This window comes from Dermacentor silvarum, chromosome 7, assembly GCF_013339745.2.
Source record: "Dermacentor silvarum isolate Dsil-2018 chromosome 7, BIME_Dsil_1.4, whole genome shotgun sequence".
Taxonomy (NCBI): Eukaryota; Metazoa; Arthropoda; class Arachnida; order Ixodida; family Ixodidae; genus Dermacentor; species Dermacentor silvarum.
Window position 1 is genome coordinate 22,322,411 of NC_051160.1, and position 23,089 is coordinate 22,345,499.

The window sequence follows — 23,089 nt, forward strand, 5'->3', positions numbered from 1 at the left end:
AATCGTCTGCACACTCGCAAAAAGCGATTTTTTTTTTTGACAATTTCCCGTGAAGGCGCATTTCATGGCTATATCAGCAATGCGGTATTCGTATACATACTGCAGTACTAGTAGAAGAAACACAGAGCAGGCAAAGTTGAAATTAACACTTCTTGAAGACAATTACTTGAAACAAAGTCATATTTAGTTCGGTTCGATCTCGAATCATCTACGATCAGATGGCACTTCCTAATACGTCAGATTTCGCTCTCACTGCTTTTCTCCGACGGTGCCAGATCCGCTTTCGACGACGTCGCTGTGAGTGTCATGCATTAAAGAAGCCTAATGTAGCTAGCACAGCTTCTGCGGTGTCCGTATCTTCCCGCACAGTGGCGCTTCCTACGTGCACCGCCGCTTTGTGGCGGCTACGAAGAGAAGTGGCGGCGTCGCTACGTGCGTTCGCCGTGAAGCAACAAATAAGCCCTCGGGGACGCGTGTATAGTCCTTCGTTGTAACGAGAAATTCGTTGTAGTGGTCTTCGCTGCAGAGGCATTCCCAATACAGATGACAGAAAAGGAATTCGGCCGGGACATAAGACATCCTTCGGTATACCGAAGGATGTCTTAACAACATGACCTCTATATATAGAGGTCATGTTGTTAGTTGTAGAAGCGTTCGACATTATTCTGTACGTTGCCAAATTTCGCCTGCACGTGGGCGTTTTTGAGCCAATCAGAAAGGCCGTAGCATGCAGCCCTGCGGAACTTCACTTTATGACTTTAAAGACCCCCGTTCAGGGGGTGTTGCATAAGGGGTGGGCTACCAAATGAAACTTACTGAGAAACAGTATTCAGGTGGAACTGTGTCGAAACCAGTAAGAACTGACAAGATCACGAAATACTCGATATGGCGCCACTTCAAAATGTCCGGAAGAGCGCCTGCAGCGTGTGTGCTGCAGTTGTAAAAAAAAAAAAAAAAAAAAAAAAAAAAAAAAAAAAAAAAAAACAACCAACCCCGGTGCACGTTACCGACAAGACAGTCTCTTGATGACGCATGCTGAGGGATCACGCGAAGTATAGTGTCAGCCATCGTACGCTGTGTACACCTGCACTCAAGCGATGTCCGGGCGAACAGCAGTTGCACGGTGACGTACGGCGCAATAACGGAGGACGACAATGAAGTAGGCTTCCTTTTATTTTCGCTGCAGCTTCGCGACTTCGCCCTGTGCATTGCCAGAAGCACGGGGCAGCACCGTCTGGACTATATATAGCGAAGCAAGAGACGGCGAGACTCGCATCTCGAATCTCCGCTTCAGCTTTTGCGATACCGCTGCTCTGTTCACTGTCAGAAACCTGGAGGACGGCTTCTCAATTACGATCGAATTAAGAAACATTCACGAATCTGCCGGGAAAACAAAATAGTTTCTTAGTCATTTATTATTCATCCTTAAGACCCTTCCTTGTACACCTTCACTGTTATTGCGAGATCCAAACGCTGCTGCCACGCGCAGAGACACACTGAGTGCGGTGCTGGTATTTCTCGAGTAAAGGAATGTTCCGCACGAGCTATACCATCATTTCGTGGACACGAGGTATAGCCGTCACAAAAGCGACTCAACAGAGAAGATGGTGCACTTGAAAACTGCTGGCGTCAACGAACACTTCAGCGTGATTTCTTTTTCTGTTTCGAGTTCGCGTTGTGCTCGCCCCGATCATGTGCTTTCTCTCTCTCTCCCTTACCTATTTGTTGTCGTCTCCTTTCCCATGTCCCCAGTGCAAGGTAGCAAACCAGATAATACCGTCTGGTTGATTTGTCTGCCTTTAATTCCCTTTAATCCTTTCCCTCTCGCTGCTCTCACGGAATACTACTCAGAAACATATGCGTATAAACTCATCGCGTGAATCACGGGACAATTATGGGAGAGACCAAACGAGTGAATATGAGGCCAACATTGGATATGATGCAATCCATGACGACTCTGACCGTCAGTTCCAGTGACTGACACAGTTCTCGGAGTCCTCGCTGAACTGCATCCATTGGAGACTTGCGCGTTGCTTTCACTGCGTAGCCTCCGGTACTCGGGACGCGTGACTCTGCGTCGTGCGCGAGTCTCAGAGGCTACGGTACCTATAGCAAGCCAACGCAAGTGGTTCCTTGCTTTCAGTGTTCGTGTACAGTGTACGCGCGAAGTGTGTATACGCATCACCGAACGTGGTTCTATGCGAGAACCGTCTTCTTCATCGACCTTGCCAGCTAAAGCGTCACAGCTCTGCAACAACTGCGATTTCGCAAAAAACCACCTACAGGCATGCCGATCGCTATATGAGCGTTGGACGCGCGCTGTTTTGGAATACAAAACGCGACGAGGAAAACAGGTTTTCGTTTTTTTTCCTCGTCCTGTTAGGAGTTTCAAAATAGCGCGGCCTACGCGCTGAACAACGTAACAACCAAATAGCACACACTGCCGTCCGGTGTGTAGAGAGAAAGAATCACCTCGGCCTGGGTGTTTAAGCCGCCCTCTTGACTACCATATGTGGATCTATGGTCCGCACCATAGATCACTGTTGGACTTCATCCAATACAAAAAATTATGCACGTACACATAACACGCATGCTTCACACGTTTTATGCCGCAGAGCGAGTTTTAGAATAAAAAAAGTAAATAAATGAAATAAAAAAAGAGCGAAACCTCGGCTCCATCGATTGCTATCCCAGATTACTTAGCTACAACAATGTATACGGTATGGGTGATTATTTTCATACTTGAATACGGTATGGCATGTGTCTGATGACCCGAAGTTCTACGCAGACGCATCTCACGTTGGCCTAAGAATAAACAATGGTGAAGTTTTATTAAGGCGAAGGCCTTATATGTCTCATGAGTCAGTCGACCCTGGGCGAAAACGCGTCGACGACACGAAAGGCACAAGAAGGCTACGAACCCTCGACCTTTGGTGTTAATGAAGACGAAGTTAATTAAGATATAGTTCATTAAGGCACTCGAACCCACGACCTAGGGTGGGAGTCAAACCCTCGACCTTTGGAATTAAGAGGGATATGACTAAGCGTATTAAGGGGGATCACTAAGCGAAATAAGAGGATGAGTAAGCGAAGTTGACAGGGATGCCTAAGCGAAGTCGACTAAGCGAATTAAGGGGGATGTGTCCGTCATGTGTCCGTCTTTAATGCATCGCCATTTGCGCTTTCGCCTTCAAGTCGTCTTAGGGATAGCATAAGAGACCCTGTGAATTTTTTGTGATCTTATGTAGCTTTAAACAATTGTGTGGTATAACGTCCGGAAGCTGCCCAGTTGACTACGAGAGGCGACTTACGGGGGGGGTTCCGGAATAATTTTGATTAACTGTCCATGGGCCTTTAACATGCACACGAGCGTTCTTGCTTTTCGTTTCCATCAGAATGCCGCCACGTACCGCGGCCGGGAAACAAACCTGCGACCTCGTGCTCTGCAGTCTATAGAACGCCATAGCCAAAAAACCACCCTTAGAAAATAGCTTTCTACATCCTTGGTTCACCAAAGACCTTCGATGGAACGGGCGGCGTCGCCAGGAGCAACGCCAACTTCGCCCTCGATTTTTTACCCGTGCAAAGCCAGCTCATTTTATGTGCGTCTCAATCTACATAGTAAATAAAGACTCTCGAGGAAACCAGATTAGACTCAGATCAAGATGCGCCGTTTAAGAATAACAGAGCGGCACAAAGCAAGAGCGAGGCGCAGGGGGTGAGGGGGGGAGGGGGGGGTGCATTCAAGGCGAGAGACCAAGATGGACATGCCAGCAGTCATCCACAACGCACGCCCCCTCTGAACAAGATGGTATAATATCGTACGTTCTGACTAAAACGACCGCATCCGACCTTGGTGTGCTTGATGATTGGAGATTATTTACATTTCAAACGCTCCTTCTCATGTCCTAGTCCGCAATGTCGTCAGCCGAACTGGAACGAAAGGCCACCGTCGGCTCGGGCCATCGATGGAGTTGTAACGGTGTTCGACAAAGTTCTCAGGCTAGTTCGCGCAGCAGGATAAGAAAGAACAATCCTCCACGCACTCTCCAAGGGTTAAGTGAATGTGAAGTGGCCACCTCGTGGACACGTCCATTTCGTCTGCTGCTGAAGTTCTCATTGGCCATGGTCGGTATGCGTGAGGAGGAGACCGGCGCCCCCAGCCAATGAGAACTTCAGTTCTGCATTCCAGAGGGGGTGAGGGGGAGGGGGGTATTCGGTAAGTGTCCACCTAGTGGAGTACATGCCCATTTCGTCTGCTGCTGAAGTTCTCATTGGCCATGGTCGGTATGCATGGGAAGGAGATCGGCGCCCCCAGCCAATGAGAACTGCAGCAGTAGACGAAATGGACATGTCCTCCACTAGATGGACGCTTAGATAATACATCCCCCCCCCCCCTTCCCTGGAGTGTAGGACTTCTGCCAAGGACGCACAAAGAAAACTTCAGCGTACTAGAAGTTACAGCTTGAGTGATATTGTGAACAAACATTAGGAAGCACACTCGGAAACAATATTTTTTGTAACTTGTTTGGGCAGTAACTAGCGTATGTAATCCGTTCCTGTACAAAGGGTCGGAGGCCAGGGACCAGATTTTCTTAACTTTTGCCTGGTTGCCCGGATGATCTCGTTTTGTAATCGCAACGATGCCCGAATGTTCTCATTTTAAGGGCCGGATAACGGCTTCTGGCTCAAGGTCACACGAAGGTCCCCGACAGCGGGAGCTAAAAGCATCTCGTGCTTAAAAACATACAAACATAGGAAAAACGCAGCAGCAACAAACTTAACTGCAGCCACCAGCCGAGTCGCGCAATTGGATACGGCGAGCCTCGATCATCGCCGTGATGTCGGAGGAGGCTGCGTTATGCAAGCGCCCTGCCGAGTTCAGCGGCATGCAGTATGTCACGGCGACGACATTGAGTGGGTGATTGAAACCTCTCGTGTGTGCGAGGGGCGACAAGCGCCGCTGGGCAGCTTTCTTCCGCGTATGCGCGCGCACGAACGCACGCACAGCGGCAGAGACAATGCGTCGTGTTCCTCCCCGCTGTGCGACGCACGCGACGACCCGTACTGGCACTCTGACGCGCGCCATTGAGCGTCGTAACGCGTGGCGCGTGAAGGCACGAGCGCGCGCTTCGTTGCCGACACGAGCGCCTCTGCATGCACGCGGGCCTCGTCACGCGAGGTCACGCGGGGGGCGCGGTCTCCAAACTCTGTTATATATATATCCGCGTCCAGGCGCGTAACCAGGAGGGGAGGGGGCCGGGGGTTACACCGGACACCTGCCCCTGCACCCCCGGAAATTTTCACGTACCAGGATACCTGGCGTGAAACGATGTGAGACAACTTCCGTCTGCACCCCTTCCCTCTTCTTTGGTCAAGTATACATTGTATCTGTAGTGATGCTTTATAAAGCCTTTCCTTGGCTCTTTCATCAGCTATCGTAGTCGGTATATGATAGCTTTCACGCGACGTCACGCACCCACCTTATCACCGTGTTGGGGCACCAACATGGCGACTACGAGCACTTCAGTCCAATCCATCTCATTGAAAGCTTTCACGTGACGTTACGGACCCAGCTTATGATCGTGTCGGTGCACCAACATGGCGGCTACAATGACGTCAGTGCAAGCCATCGATATAGTTTGGCTGCGGCCGGAGGTTGGCGGTGGGTGGTTGGAACAAAGGCGCCAACGCAAATGGCAGGTTCAGTGTCGAACGCCAACTGTCATATACCTATACTCCATCTCACAAGCTGGTTGCAGCATTGCCTGCGAAGGTACGAGGCGTACACAGGCAATATCCTTGCGCAGCGGTATATAGTCCCGGGCGTAACTGGCTGATTATTGGCTACACTAGAGGGTTTTACTTTTGCTCGCTACACGATACGGCACAGCGATACGTCACGTGTTATAGGACCTTTGCGCATGCACGTCGTATACCGAGGATTACTGTGGCAGTTGCCGCCGGTAGCCGTAATAGCCACCCTAACCGTGTCAACATGTCAGCGCCCATACAGCGCCGACCACCCGCTTCGATCCCAATTCGCGCTTGTTACTGGCTCTCCGCCCTGTCAGCAAGAAACATGCGGCGAAATCCGTCATCGCTAAGTCTCATCTCAAGCTGAGGTCAAATCATTAGGTAGGTTTTATCGTAATTATTGCGATCGGCTGTTTGTTTTCACGCTGCTAGGACTATACGGACACGGCACCGAGCCGTAAAACTGGTTTGATTACTAGTTAGCAGATATGGCGCCACAGCATTAGCATTGGCGATGGGTTGACGATGCGGAACGCTATAAAACCTTCGCTGCATCATTAATTTACTACCCCGCTCTAGCGTGGTACGCGATGACGGTAGCGAGCAAACGCCAAGTATAGACGCGGAGCAGACGCTGTGGCGCAGGTGAACATTTGTAAGGGCATTCGCCCGTACTATACCGCTAAGGAGGCGGCAAGGTAACAGCAGGGAAAGCTCACAGGTAAAGCGAAGCCCTGCTGTCACATGCATGTAAACGCAGCTTATGGTTACGGCGTCAAAAAATATATATATATATATATATATATATATATATATATATATATATATATATGCTCCATGGTTGGTGGATTGACGCAATATATATATATATATATATATATATATATATATATATATATATATATATATATATATATATATATATATACATATATATATATATTGCGTCAATCCATCAACCATGGAGCATACATGTAACAGGATGGCAAGCAGACGCTGAGCAGACGACGCGGCGCGGATGAACACATCTCGAGGGGCATTCGGCCCACCTATTGGCTAATAATTCGTGTAACCTCCACAGTGCTGCAACCAGCTTGTGAGACGGAGTATAGGTAAAGCTCTATTTGAGACGCACGTGCTGTCCACCTACACTACCGCTACAGATGTCATGTGCTGGTTAACGGCTCCGTTCTCTATACGGAATTAAGCAAGTAAACAACAAGCGCTATACGCAAATGTTATCGCTGCAACAAACACATTTCGTCAAGCGCCCCCATTCTTTCAATAAAGCGAATAGCTGTCTAGAAGTATTCGGCTAGTCGCTTACATTGACAATCATAGTCGATGGTTCCCGCACATTCTTTTGTTTTGACAGCTATACAGCCGTTACGTGCTCTCAACTATAATTACATACCATTTGTCGGGAGCCTTCGTCTTTGTCGGTCGTAAACAGATTCAGTAAATTATGGGTACGCGCACTATAGTACCTATACTCCATCTCAGTAGTTCCTTGCAGCACAGGGGAAACTGCAGGGCTCCTTAGCCAATACGAAGGCCGAATGCCCCTCATGATGTGTTAATCCGCGCCGCGTCGTCTGCTCAGCGTCTGACTGCCATCCTGTCAATACATGCCCCACGGTTGGTGGAGTGACGCAACCAATGTTTCTTTTTTGTGTTGTAATCATACGCTGTGTTTCCATGGATGCCACAGCGGGGCTTCGCTTCATCGATACGCTTCCTCTGCAGTCCATTGCAGCCTCCTTAGCCAGTTTTAGTAAAAGCGAACGTCCTGATAAATGTTCTCACGCGCTCTGCAATCTATCTTGCAATCTGTCGCGACAGTACAACGTCCCCTTCTTCATTAATGGCCCGTGATTCAAGAAATCCACGCGAGAAAAGGTGGAATTGAGTCGTCTGCCACACGTGATATATATCAAGGGAGAAATGCTGATCCCACGCACTGTGTGAATCGGTTTGGGCGAAGCTATATTTGCGGAGGAGCGCGCTGTTCTTGTTTAGCGATCATTTATAAGCACAGACCTCACGCTGAAGTCAGACACGTTTTCTTCACCGCGGGAGATGCACTTCGCTCAACGCAAACGTGCGGCGCTCCAACAGCGCAGATCCCGTCCCACAGAAACGAGAGATCTCTCGCACAAGAACGAGCCGAACTCCCACTGCGCGAAGTGTTTCTCAAAGTATACCTGTTTGCAGCCGCAAACGACACGGTCCCGTTGTTCCTCTGCAGCTGGCGCGTCATACGCGTATCGGCGAAGCCGCAGGCTTTTCGCGTTTAGCGAGCATGCATGCACTGACGTTCCAAGCAATTCTCACCTTTCACGACATCACGCAGCACTACAAACTAACAAGGCGAACCAAAGCACCCCCGCACCCGAAACTAAACAAAGCACGACAAATAACTTGGCGACGACTTCAAAACCCACTCATTCCCTTCCCCGTATACATCTACAGGCACATCTACCCAGCCCTCTTCACATCAACGTGCACCCTCCGCAAGACACAAACCGTCACCCTGGACCACATCATCTGGGGATGCAGCAAGGACCCTCCACCACCAGACCTCCTAGCACAGTCACCGTCGAGTGAAGCCTGGGACAGAACCCTAACGACTACAACAAGCCTGGGCGCCCAGCTCTGGCTATCAAACGCGCTGAGGAGGTGGCGACCAGGCACGGCCTGACAGCCATCTCCTTGTATGGGAAACTTCCGAAATAAAGTCGTTTACTACTACTTCACTGCGTATCACCCGCCGCGGTAGAGCCTAGTGACTATGGTGTTGCGACGCGATGCTGAGCTCGAGGTCACAGGTTCGCTCCCGGACGCGGCGATCGCGTTTCGATGGAGACGACATGCAAAAAACGCTCGTGTATACTTAGATTTAGGGTTCGCGTTACATAACCCCCAGGTGGTCAAAATTAATCCGGAGTCCTGCCCCCACAATAACGGCGTGCTTCAGAATCACATCGGGGTTTTGGACACGTCAAACCTCATACTTTAAATTTTATTTCACTGCGCATCGACGCTGCTTTGGTTCACTTTTCTGGGCGCAATGTTCACCGCGTTCCTCGGTGCTTGAATCCCAGTCATGCAGTCTACCACCGCTATCACATGGTCAATGAGGATAGTTCGATCTTTCACCCTTCGCGACTCATCGTGCAAGACAGCAACCGCAGTGTGGAGGTAAAAGGCGAAGAAAGCTACATATGAGCGCGACTCCGGAGTACACTCTAAACATTTTACACCTTTATGGGTGTATAAAGGGTGTTCGGTTGTCACATGGCTAACACCCTCGCGTTTAAGGGGTAAGATCGAATCGTTGGTGGGAACCAATGATGGTATCTTGCTTGCCGACGTTTTCTGGCAAGTCAGAAACGATCATAGATGGGACAGACGACAGGAAAAGTGCATTTAAGAAACATTCAAAGCTATCGCTGTCAAATTCTCCTGTCGGAGAGAGAGAGAGAGAGACAAAAAAGGTAAAGGAAAGACAGGGAGGTTAACCAGAGATTATCTCCGGTTGGCTACCCTGCGCCGATATTTCTGTGCGCCCAAGGCTGTCAGAATCATTACATATAGTTTTCAACCGCGCTTTTTCTCATCGCACGTCTAGTTAGAGCTCGTTGTGATGTTCTACATTTGTTCTTAAAGCCATAACGGTAGGGGTGTTACCCATGGGACAAGCAAACACTCTGAAGGGTGTAAACATTTTTAGAGCGTATGTAGGCTCCCCATGATTCGATAAGGTCCCTATATTAAGAAGCTTTTTTTTTTTTTTCTCGGGACCTTTCGATTGGAGTGTATACAGACCGCGCTCGAAAATGGGCAGACGACGCTGTGACGCGAAGGGACACGTGACGCATGAGCACGTCACGTCCTCTAGCACGATCACGTGCTCCCGAGTGGTCGACTCCAGCTGTGCAGTTCCCACTCCAGTGGCAGGTTATCACGAAGCAGATAGCAGCGGCCCTGGACGTCAATACGTTGCAGGCGCTGGCGAAAAAAGCTCAACGAAGCGACGGCTTAGCTTCCAGCTGCCTTGCACATAGTGCAACCGCGGGTCATCCTCAAAACCGCAACATAATCGAAGGGGCCATCCTTACACCCACGCATGCAAACAGAGCTGCAACCTCAGCGAGGCACAGCAAACGAGTTTTGAGTTCGCCTCGTTTCGGTTTGTCTACGTTTCTCATCCTCTGCGTGCTGCCGTGCAAAAGTGCATCGGTATAACAACGAAAACAAACTGATGAATGCGCCCATTCACAAATCTAAACAATTTTCCAGGCGCGACTGTTGTAAGTTACAACTCGAGGAAACGAGGCTGCGAATAAAATGCGAGTATTTGGATCAATGACGTATGACTCTGCAGCCTTGAGTGTGCAGAACAGCCGCAGCGACCATTGTCATCGTGTCATCTATCTTGTTTGACAGAGCGAAACGAGACAAAGGACGCAATTTGTAGGGGATGTAGAGAAGTGCCTGACCACGTCCCACCAAATCCTTTGGTCTGGTTTCGCGCCGTTTAACAAGATGGAACACCAACTAGTGCGGTCTCAGACCCCCGTCAGGCCGGCTTTCAAAAGGTGCGCGCGCGCTAACCTTCTTATGTCCGTTGGCGCAAACCATGGCCAAGGGTCGCAAACTGCGGCCACAGAAGAGTCCAAAAATTGACCAACTGTCGAGTGACGACAAGACGCCTAGAGAGAAAAAAGGTCGACAACACGACGTGCCACGTCTTAGCGCTGTAATGTTTATTGCGTATATCATTCCGCCTATAACCACACGAAAAAGGAGAATAATGTCACAGAAAGCTGTCAAAATGTCAATAATGTCATAAGCGCCCATTCTCGACCCATCACGCGCCTGCGAACAGAGCGAACAAACGGTCGTGCTGCGTGTATATCGCGAACTATTGATTGCAGTTGCACGGTCACATGACCAACACGGACAGCTCTGGTACGCTATATAGCACCGCTTGGTGTGTTCGTGCTTCTGGCCGTCCACTGGTGCACTGTAGACAGAACCTCAGACGTCGCACCGTCCTCTGCGTTGGTCTTTCGCACGGTCGCGAACACGTGACAGGCGATATGCGAAACAAAAGGCGCGCGCAGCACCGCGAAGACGACACGAGAGACGTGGCGGCGGGGTCACTCACCTTGGACGAGCACGCCGAGCCGGCCTCGCTGACGTCGCTCTGCGACGCGTCGTCGTCCCAGGACGCGCTGGACACGGTCGAAGAGAGCGAACACGAGCTGCACGAGCGTCCGCCCAGGGAGAGGTAGTCGCGGAGTTCGCCCCCCGGCGAGTGGTTGCTCAGGTCGGCGTCCCCCTCCTCGATGATCTCGGGCGACACGTCGCAGCTGCTGAAGTCGCTCACCACGACGCTGGGCGCGCTCAACACGGGGCACGACAGCGACAGGCACTGGGACAGCGGCCGCTTGGCCCTGTCGCCCGGCAGGCTGGTGCGGTGCAGGTGGTGCTGGGGGTGCGGCGGCTGGTGCAGCGAGTTGCCGTCGACTGCGACGCCGCCGTCGACCAGGACAGTACTGCAGTGCCGCTCGACCACGGTCGCGCTGTCCACGAGATCGATGCTTCCGTTGGCAGCACCACCACCACCATCATCTACACTGATCGGCGACGTGAGAAGCGCCTCGTCGCTCGTGTCGAAATCCACGGCCGAGTCGGCGCTGCACGATCGCCGCGACTTGGAAGGCGGGCACTGCTGGTCGCCACCGGGAGGCGAAGGCGGCGTCTCGATCACCACCGACACCAGGGAGACGGGCGACTCGGCGTGACCGCTGTCTTCGGACGACAGCGTCGCGCTCTCCGACGCCCGAGTCATCGGGGACGTGGTGGCCGTCGTCGTCGTCGTCGCCTTGTGCGGCTGCTGCCGCCGGGCGCCGAACAGCAGCGGCGTCTTGGCGAACACCTCGCGCAGCAACTGGCAGGGTCGCCAGCGCTTGCAGCGCTGGATGGACTCGAGCGAGTACGCCTTCTTGGTGGTCGCGCCGCCGCAGGCTGCAGCGCGAGCGCGCGATCCGCTACCGCAGTCCTCTTTCCGGGATGGGCTGGCCGAAGTGCCGCTGCTGTTGTTGAAGCTGCGCGAGCGCGTACGGCTGCCGCCACGGCGGAACGGCGGCGAGGCCTCGCCGCCGCTATCGCCGTCACCGTTGCTTCGCCGGTCCGGCTCCATGGCGCGCGCGCCGCACGACTCGGTTCACCACGGGCCTTATGGTGCACTACCCCGAAACACCACACCACACCACACACACGCACGCACACACACACACACCCGCGCACGCACGAACCACGCCCGACACCGAGGCGCTGTCACATCTCTCGGTCGAAGCCTGGCCCCGAGAACCGTCGTGTGTAGCACGTAACGAAGAAGAAGCGCTAGTCCAACGGGCCCCGTCCGCGAGCCGTGCACACCGACGACCTCGAATGCAAAAAAGTGAACCACACAAACGCCGACAGTAGCACGCGGACGTCGGCGAGAGTGACACACCGTGTCGTGCTGTCGAAGGGGTTCGCGTCGGAAACACAAACAACGGCACACTTGGCTGGCGTCTTCCAGCGCTCGCTCGCTCGGTGACGTTTGAGAGAGAAAAAAAAGAACGAAAAAAAGGTCGGCGACGGGCGGCGTACTATCGGGCGCAATCCGGCGCTGGTGTCGACGTCGTTGTGGAGGTGGCTCTTCGACGACGACGCCGTTCGTGTTTCAAAAGTTGCTCAAGAGACCGCGGATCGCGTAGCGGCAGCCGACCACCACGCTTGTCTCGGAACGCCAGCTTCTCTCCTTTTTTCTTGTTTTTTTCGTTTCTGTTTTCTTTCCGCGCGTATCCGGCTTTTTTTTTTTTCTTTTTTTTTTTCGACGCACGGTTCGCGATGCGTGCCGGCGACGACGAGTCGACGACGTCGGTCACGCTTTGCAAGACACACAAACACACACACACGCTGTAGGTACGGGACTCCACCAACCTGCAGCAGCGACCGACGCCGATTTCCGTCGACGGCACACGTTCGGTGCGCTACGCCGCACGCTACTCGTCCTCTCTGCCAGCCATGCGACCCAATTATCGAGTTACGCGGCGGCGCTGCCGGGGGAATTGTGTTTATTACTTGTCGCAAACTTCTTGTTATTTGCTTTCCGCCTCCCGATGTTGTTAAAACGACAACGTCGTCGTCGTCGCGTGCCTCTTATTTCCTCGACGCAACTCTTTTTTTTTTTCTTCTTTATTTGACACTTGTTTACTTTTCCCGGCGGCTCGATCCGAAATAATTCGTCTGCTCGACGGGCGCTCGCAGGAAACGACCCCAGAGGGAGTTGCGTAGCTCGCAACTTCCTGTTCGCTCGCCCGACAGATTCGCGAGTCAAACACGCGCCAAGCGAGAAAGGGAAATAAAGAAATGCCACTGGCGTTCCTTCTCTGACGGCGCAGATATATAAGAAGGCAATTACGGTTACGCAGGCATGCAACCGTTCATACGTACGATGCCGGAGATATTCCTTCGGTGTCCGGTTTTGGGGTCCCCCGCTAGAGGCTGTCCGCTGGGCGCGTCCCGCTGTACACGAAAAACGAGGCGCTCGCGAAACGATTCCACGTGGTTCGCCACGACCCTGCTGTTTTCGTTATCGCTATGTTTTTTTGACGTTTAGCTTCGCGCTCTACGCATACATTGAACGCTGAAGGCTTGCCGCCGGCGGTCAACTCTTGCAGACGACGTTGCGCAACGGAAATGGCGGGAAATTGTCGGTACTGTGTCGCCATCTCTCGCGCGGCGGAGTAACGAAAAATAACGGGTGAATTTTTGTTCGACGCGGATCCGAAGCAAAAACCGGTGCTGGATCATGTCGTGGCGACTTTCATTCGCCTTCTAAACGTGCGAATTTTTTTACCTTGAATTATCAAGCCCCGCTCTTCACATTCGGCACCGTCGCCATACTTTGCATTTCCCTGGTTATTCGCGCTATAAAAAGGGTTTTTCTTTTGCATTGTGCACTCGATTTAGTACAACAAGGGTTTTTGAAAGTCGCTAACACGAAAATCTAAGCATTGCGTAAAAGGGTTCTTTAAGCTTTAGTGTTCGTTACGAGGTGGCGCTAAGTTTCCACGCATTTGCACTTTCACGGGTAGTGACCTCCGAGATTATGCGCGTTACATAGTCTCGGAGGACACGTTTGGGTCACGGTTTGCGCAAGATACTTTAGCGTGTTCGGCGCTGTGCGGCGCTGCAGAGGGGCTCGGCTTTCGGCTGGCGCAAAGTTTTCTAGGGAGGATTTGGTTCACACCTTGCTGGGCACGGCAGTTTTAATAAGTTTGCTTTACAACATGCAACTGCAATAAAGGCAAGAAATGTATTCGGCCCAATGTTCTTCTATAGAACGGGAGTCCTTACGTTTATGCCTTACGTTTATGCCAAACAATGACGCAAACCAAGCGCGCCTGCCTTCTCTTTTCATTCGGATCCGTATCCTTTCAACGCAAACTTTATTAAAGATCTATGCATCCCCACGTAGAAGGTCACAATATGTTTTCATTCATGAGTCGACAGCATTTTCTATCCGTCAATGACCACGTTTACACTGTCCCTTAATTCGTTCTTGCGCGAACGCTCTAAACAGCTTGCAGGTCCACCGCCGTGAACTGCGCTCCAAATACTGAAGCTGACTTCGACGACATTTTCCCAAATAATGCCAAACATTTGCCCTATCAGCACCTAAATGGTCTGTCGAAAAAGCGCCTTGCACATCTTGGAATAAAGACTGTGACTGCGAATGATGCTTCCATCTGTGAACAGAAGGCCGGAGTGGACGTTTTATCACCTTGTCTGAATTGTTTTTTTTGTTTTTTTTTTTTTCATTCGCCTACGCTATTTCGAGCCTACCTTTCAGGTTGAATTATTGGCAATCGTTCTAGCAGTGTGCAAATCACCTTCATTTTTGTTGTCAGCCGTAATATTAAGATTGTCTGTCTCGTTCTTCGCCATCCACGCCTAAGACATCAAACGTCTTAAGATCATTTTATTCTTTCATCCCGAGACATTCACAATTCGTTAATTTTTTTTTCCTTACTGAATCTGCAGGTGGAACTCGCGGTGGCATCTCGTGAAGGTCCTGTTATCCCTGTTTTACCAACATCGGCCTGCGTAATTAACAGGCAGCTGGAAGAGATTGCGTCATTCATTAACCTCTCCGAATCTTCACTGTCCTCTTCTGAATTTCTGCACGTTAAATTTAATTGTAACTCTGCCTCACTAGAAAGTTCGAAGTGGCGTTTGCGAGACTGCGTTCCCCTCCACTGAAGTTTTATCTACCAGGGTGTCGCTGATTTCGTCCCCTTTGTTATTTTTGCAATACAAGTGAGTCTATTGAGCATTTCTTCTTAGCATGTCGCCGTTTAATTGTTCAAAGGAAAATATTTTTTGCGAGCCCTGTAGGACTTTGTTGACCATGGCTGCTGCTGCTGCTACTGTGTGCTCCTGCTGCTGGCTTGACCATAATAATACAAAAGAAAAAGTAGAGAAGGAGGAGGCGGGTGACGTCACTGTAGGCCTTCAGATTACGATTTCCTTTATTCCCGCGTTATAGTCACTCCTGCCGATTTCGCAAAATTTGACTTTCGTTCACCAAGTCACGTTGTCGTTGTCCCTGGTATAGCACCTTCACCACTATGCGGATATTGTGGCGAAGCCAAACGTTTTATTCTTTCTCTCGGAGCCGCTCGTTTTGAGTACTGCCAGAGCTAGAGATGATTTCATTGATCTTTCTTTTCTTTTATCTTTAAAGGCGGTTCACTTGCTAAAGACCTCATGTTGTTCTTTTTAATTTTTTTTCACGATACGTATTTCTTTCTTTCGAGCGCTTATAGATTGACAATAGCTGCTTACAATTTTACTGTTTCTGCTTTCGCCGTTACCATGTACTAACTGTCGTTTACACCATTCGATTGCCGTCAAGTCCCCCGTAGTGCCCTTGTAACAAAAACATTTGGTACAGGAGCCACTTGGTCTTAAAGGCATTGCTAAAGAGAAACACGTCATCAGTTTAAGACTGCGAAAATATTCTTTCAAAACTATATTTTTCCTAAATTCGCTGCGAGAGGTCAATTTTAAAAAAGAAAAACAAAATGGAGTTCAAACTTCCATTTTCTCATTTATCGGGCGAAACGCTGCCCTGACACGTCAGCGTGACGTCACTGTTTTCAAGGCATCTTTTCGTACTTATGCGTTGTGGCTCTCAAAATGTTATTGAAACCTACTTGCTAAGTTTAGTTTTTGGCCATTTTAGAATAAAATGTAAGACTATATGTTAACCGATAAAGAATTATCTAAAGCCTAGCAGACACCGTCAAAACGCATGACGTCACGACGAACCGGTTCAGAAACTTCAAGGTGGCGTCACCACCTGCCTTTCGTATTTACGTTTTTCCTGGCTCACCAAGCGTCTCCTTGCGCTAAGAATGGACTAGTTGGTATTGTAGGTCAACTTCCGTTAATTGAACCCTGACAGAACCGACGAAATTGATTGAATTATCCGGTGGGTGAATTAAACAAGAAGCAGAAAAAAGTTGCAGTTTCGCCCGAAAGGCGAAGCATCAATTGCGATAGCCAATTAGTGGAGAGCTATACGGAGTAAGGATAGTAGTTTAGTCGGCTGCACAAACTTGGACTCATTCGCTTACTAACTGAATTAACTAGCATGGCGTCAGCGCGCACAAGCAAACATGAATTACATCACACTCGATGATCGCAGACAACCGCTGTCAAAACGCTGGCGTGAGCAAGCGCTGCAGCAGCAGCGAGCGAAGGTTCAGTGCGGTCTATCGCTTCAACGGAAACTGAGCGGCGAAAAACAGCGCATACAAAGGTAGGAGCCGTGTGCAGATCGCTTTCGAGATACGGTGCGCGCGACCACCCGCAGCCGCGCAAAGTAAGTACGCAGTTGCTGGCAGAGTAGAAGTCGCACCCCCTCCCTCCCGCGCTGCCTTCCCGCTTTCTTCCTTTCGCGAGGGAGATTGAGTCTCTAGTTCCCCTTGCGCCCGGTCGCAAAATACGCAGTTGGTGCCGATCATAGCGCGGATGCCGTGCTATGATTGGTAGAAAACACGGGGCGCGCGCCACTCTCTCATTGGTTGAAACGCGGCACGCGCCGCGCTGAGATCGCTAGCGAGTTTTCGCTCACGGTCAACGCCGTTGGCGCCACGTGCTCATTACGTAACGGGGCCCTTAAAGCTATTGCTTTAAAGGTTCGCGAACGCTGCATCACTGCATGAGACACTAAAAATTTGACCTCTTTGTATGATGTCGCCCCCCAACCACACTTTGGGGACGAAAGTGAACGTGGCCACTCGCTGTTCACAAAAAAAAAAAAAAAAATCACATTGAATTTTTCAATGCAACAAATGCAATAATTGACAAATGCAATAATTGAAATGCAATGCTCGCGTTGCACGCTGACATTGCCGTTGCAAGCGCAGGAGTGGTGTGGAGACTCGCCCCCTGCAGGTCCCGCCACACAGCGTCCGAGGAAGGGGACGCCGACGCGACGGTCAACCAGGCAGGGGTGCAACGGTCCCGGTTGGGTCCGACCGGGTGAATGCGCGCTGAAACACCTGTCGGACGGTTTCCGGCTCGAGTGGCTGGCATATTCGAGCGAGCAGCCATCGGGCCATCACGGGACCGCTCCTCTGACCCCGGTCCATCATCCGCATTAACTTCAGACAGCGCGGGTGCTCTCACCGACTCCATCGGCGGCGGGTTTCTCGAGAATCTTCGGGCGGTACGATGCGCCCGCCGTCCGGATTCGAACCCACCAAGCCTTCCATATCAGCGACGAAGAGGGTCTATCCCATGCCGTGGACTTCCGACCCCATCGTCACTGCTCTGGTGACAGTGCCGGGGGATAAACGTGGCATATATGCCTGCGCATACAGCGAGCACTTATATGTTGACAGTATAAGGTCAGGGCACGTGGGTCAGGGTAATAGTTATCGACCGCTGCGCGAAACGAGACAAACGCAACTGAGGGAACAGGGTTCGAAGCCAACCGTCGGACCAACTTGGGCCACTGAGCATGTGGCAATGTGTACGTGTGTCGCTCTTCAACGAATGCTTTTCACGCCGACATTCGCCACTGTAGACGCGATACTGCGTAGGTACCACAGTTCGAAGAAACTCTTTGACGCCGACTTGGAGCGAAATGTATGTGCCACTCGCTCTGTCCTAGTCTTCAATGAACCTCTTCGAAGCAAACCTGGGTCTCTGAGTGTGTGCCAGCAGGTGTGTGCTGCTCTTCAATGAAAGTGTTTGACGCCAACTTGGGTAACTAAGTATGTGTCAATGGGAACGTGCCGCACTACAATGACGGAGATCTCTTAAATTTCTCCGATGATGAGCGGAATCGAACCCACGCCACAAGGGTTCCTCAAAGACAGCAACCAGACGCATTAGCAGGCTAATAAACAAATGTGTTTATGCGTGGCATTATTTAAGCAGTAATATATCATTTTTGTTGCTCACATCGCGTTACACGGGCTCCACTATGGAGGTTAACCAAGGGTTTGTACGGCTGCAGCAGCGAAAACTGACCACGTGGTGCTGCAACGCAGCCTACGCGAGGGGCCCGTCATTGAAATGAATGCATAATAAATAAATAAATAAATAAATAAATAAATAAATAAATAAATAAATAAATAAATAAATAAATAAATAAATAAATAAATAAATAAATAAATAAATAAATAAATGGACAAGTTTGCACTCGGTCGTGCAAAGCTTAGGCACAGTGAAACTGTCGATCCTCAAGTCTTACTGGCTGCTACTGCTGCGCATTAACTTAGTTGCTGCTAGGTCTTAACTTGGTTTAACTTAACTACGCATTTAGGAAGGTATTCTCGAGCGATCCTTTTCGGAGGTACCTTCTCTATCACGAAATTTCGCGTGACTAGCACTGGACGCGTCGGCGCCTACGAGTGACAGAGTTCCTGGCGTGCCACGAACGCAGGCACGCTAACCAAGGTTGGCACAGTGCCAAGAACGCTGTTGCTAGCCGACGCCGAACGCGTTGGAGGCTAGATTAGATGCTCGATATCAATCGGCCAGCTTTTAGGGGCGAAGCTCCTTAGGGTGTGGGTCTGTCCCTCCTCTGTAGTATGTAGTAGTAGTAGTAGTAGTAGTAGTCGTCGTCGTAGTAGTAGGTAGCCACGTGTACTTTTATGAAAAAAAAATTCCGAAAGTGGTGTCCGTAGCGCGAAATCGAACCAGGGACCCCTCGCTTCCGAACGCGCGGCGCTAACCACTACGCCACGAAGCGCTTTTTATTTGAACATGGTATTTATTACAATGAATGAAATGTTGTATTTACAGGAACTATTTACAATAATATGAGCAATAGGTGGACATAACTAATCAAACGTCAACAAGCAGTCCATATGAAGATAACGTCACACACAGCAACACCGTCCTTCACAGCAAAAACTTGTAAGGGGAAGCGCACATAGACACACGCACCACGATGACAATAAATACCCAACATTAACGAAAGACTGCGCGTTTCTAACGCGTTTGTGCTAGCGCGTTACGGCCCGTGTAAGAAGCTGGTGTAAGACGCTGTGGCCTCTCCGCCTTACCCCCGTATTCATAAACGCTCCTCGACTTGAACTTGACTTGCCACCGCCTTGGGCAGCGCGTTCGAAACGCGTTGAAGGCGGTGGCAAGTCAAGTTCAAGTCGAGGAGCGTTTATGAATACAGGGGTTATACTCTCTCAGCAGTCATGTGATGGCGTCGGCAAACGCGGTGCACGTTCCGGCATGTGTAAACGGCTGCGTAAGACGCTGTGGCCTCTCCCCCTTACTAGAGAGTACTGCACGTTTCTAACGCGTTTGTGCTAGCGTCCCCTTAAGCGGGAGATGGTGCAATTATAATGAAGGGCGCTGTTATAAAATAGGAATGACGTCACATATGGCGCGTGTCATTGGTGGAAGTCAATCGTTCGATTTAGTGCGGCGAGACTGGACGAATTACACGGAAGATTCACGGTTTACCGATGATTCCCTCCGGAGCTTCGCCCACTCATCATCATTCACCCCGTGGATATGCGGTGTTTTATTGCGATAGCAATTATATGGACACTCAAAAGCAGATTTGTGCCGTCGGCGTCGCCGTCGCCGTCGCCGTCGCCGTGAGGTTCCGTATGACGTCAATGGAGATGAAATCGTCGCCGCGCGCCGAACGCTGTATGTGCGAGTGAAAGGGCGCGAGGGACGCGCGCTTTCACGGGGAGTGAACGCACGGCGGAGAACAAACGTGCGTTCTGCGCCGTGCTCCCTTAAGGGCTGCAGAAGTAGGCGTCTCTTTCCTCCTTTACAATCACCATATATGTAGAGCAAACGCGCCTTCTTCTAACGCACGAAAGGCCATGGGGGGGAGGGGGAGGGAAGGGAGGCGACGTTTAGCTGCGGCACCAAGTGCCTATTTATATCAGAGATAGCGCCAACCATTTCCCTTTCCCAACGAACCACTTACTACTACTACAGGCTCCGGCTACAGTCACCAACGCCGCACGGATTTTGTGCGAACGCGGGCAAAATGCCGATGGCGTCAACAACAGTTCTGCGTGTTGCCGGTGCTGCTGCATGTCCAAGTTTATACAGCTGATAAAGCTACTATCATCTGCCTTTGGACTTCTGCGGTTACTCGGCCTCAGGTGCGTACGCGTTTGCAACGGGCAGCAACCTTGACATCAGGATATCTTCAAGCACAAGGCTTGACTGTATCAACCGAGAAATGTGCATTGGTGGCATTCACTCGAAAACTTATGACGCCGTACCCAGTTTCTATAAATGGACACACTATTGCCTACGCAAAGACCCATCGATTTTTAGGCGTAATAATCGACCGCAATCTTTCCTGGAGCCCTCATTGCACGTACCTGAAGAAAAAATTGTCGTCGATTGCCCAGGTACTGAGATTCATGTGCGGGAAAACATGGGGCACATCTGTACGCTCCATGCTTCAGTTGTACAGAGCTCTATTTCTAGGATACCTACGCTACAGCCTTCCAGTGTTGTCCAATACGTGCAAGTCAAATGTTCGTTCGTTGGAGAGCTTACAGGGCCAAGCATTGCGCACTTGCTTAGGACTTCCTCGCGGTGCGTCAACACCTGCAACAATCGTCCTCGCCAAAGATCATCCGATCCAAACATACGTTGCAGTGGATTGTCTCAGGGCGCATATCCGTCATCTTTCCCGCGTCCCCGATCATCACTTGGCGTTTTTGCCTTCGCAGAGACCTCGTTCCACGTTTTCTGAAGTTATTGTCACCAATCAATATTGCCTTCCATCAGGATATACCCCAGCAGCAAGGCCTTCATTCCCCTTGTGGTGCCTGCAACAGCCTCAGGTGCGCCTAAGTATTCCGGGCGTAAAGAAGAAGGCCAATCACCCAAGAATAGCTCTGCAACAGATGACGCTGCTATTAATGAATAAGACCTACTGGGACCGAATACACATTTATACCGATGGTTCCGTCTCATCTACCAGTTCTTCAGGTGCCGTTGTCATTCCGGCTACGAAAACCACAATCAAGTTCAAACTGTCACACGTGACAGCATCAACGACAGCAGAACTTGCTGCCCAGCGTTCTGCTGTAAAATACCTCCTGCAAGAGACACCTCAGAAATGGGTCATATTTTGTGATTCTAAGGCAGCACTTCAGAGTCTGCATTTTGCCATTTATCACAGGACTCATGAGCAGCTGGTATGTGAGATAAGAGAAGACCACCATCAAGCTATCGCTAGAGGGCATGAAATTATATTTCAGTGGCTACCGGGACATACCAGCATTGCTGGTAATGACCTCGCCGACGAAGCCGCCCGGTCTGCTCATCTGGAAGGCCGACCAGTCCCAATCCCCTTATCCAGGACCGACGCTGCAGGAAAACTTCTTTTCGTGGCTAAAGCTATGACACACAAATATTGGTCTTCTCTTAACCCGAAGTGCCATCTCCATAAAATTGACCCATCCTTGAAGCTTCAAATGCCATCAAACATTTCCCGCTCTGAGGCGACAGTATTGTGCCGCCTCTGGCTCGGGGTGGCATTTACAAAGGCCTACTCGTTCCGCATTGGAATGGGGGATACGCCCATGTGCGACTCTTGTGGAACCAGTGAAACGATTGAACACGTCTTATGTTTCTGTCCCCAGTTCGACGTCGAGCGTGAAGCTCTCCGGACAGCATTGAACCGGCTGGATTCTCGACCATTTTCGGAAATGAAGATCCTTGGACCATGGCCGTATGCGTCGATGGCACAGAAAGCCACGAAAGCGTTGCTAAAATACCTCTAGTCGACAGGTCTTGGCGACCGTCTGTAGACTTCGTGCGAAGTGTCAAATGTGCGCGAAACTGTGCTCTCTCTATTTCCTTTCTCTCTCTTTTCATCCCTATACCCCCTTTCCCCAGTGCAGGGTAGCAAACCGGACGTGCGACTTGTTAACCTCCCTGCCTTTCCTCTCTTCTATTTCTCTCTCTCTCTCTCTCTACTCCGTATAGCTCTCTACAAATTTGCTATCGCAATTGATGCTTCGCCTTTCAGGTGAAACTGCGACAACATTTTTTTTTTCTCCTGGCTCAGCGCGCCGCGGAGAGAAGAGAGGCGGGGATCGGGAATTGAGCTGGCTTGGAGGAGACCACGTGCGCATGTACGCGGTCTACTCCTTCTCCTTCTGGTTGCCATGGCTACGGCGCGGCAGTTTCTTGATACGAACAACAAATTACGGCTGGCTTAAACAGATTCGCTGTTAATGAATAAATAAATAATTCAAACAAATCATGAGCCACTCCACTCTCCGAAGGTGCATGATCAGCGAAGCTGTTTAACACACGACACAGAGGTGACACAGAATTTTGAACAAAGGTACGAACACATTTCAACGCGAGAGCGTTTATGGCCCCGTGTCGCAGAAAATCCGGCGTCGGCATTGGCGGCCGCGGCCGCGAAAATCATCCCCAATCACGTTTAGGTATGCCACACCATTCTATCATTAATGTTGCTTATATCGTGTCTTGCATTCTTGGCAAAGCTACTTCTCGGAATTTTGAGAACGACAGCCCGCAAACAAGCGTAATGAAACAAAACACCCACAGCGCGTGCCTTTTATGTTAAATCTTCTCAGACTGAAGTAATAAAAGTGCGAAATACGGAAACCTGAAACTGATGCAATTTCTTTGGCGCGATTGTGCACTATCTCCGTGATCGGCCCACGCAAGAGGCCGCGTTTCCACCAGAAAACTCGCCTACGTGCATAGCGTT

At 50.5% G+C, this 23,089-nt stretch overlaps 1 protein-coding gene across 1 annotated transcript in view; it reads right to left on the minus strand.

Annotated features, from left to right (window-relative positions):
* LOC119457702 (inositol-trisphosphate 3-kinase A) overlaps positions 1-13,414 on the minus strand; it is a 236,014-nt gene extending 222,600 nt beyond the window's left edge. The window contains exon 1 of the mRNA XM_037719356.2: positions 10,931-13,414. Coding sequence (XP_037575284.1) covers positions 10,931-11,968 — 1,038 coding nt within the window. The 5' untranslated portion in view covers positions 11,969-13,414. The remainder of the gene's footprint in view (positions 1-10,930) is intronic.
* Between the last annotated feature and the right edge of the window lie 9,675 nt (positions 13,415-23,089).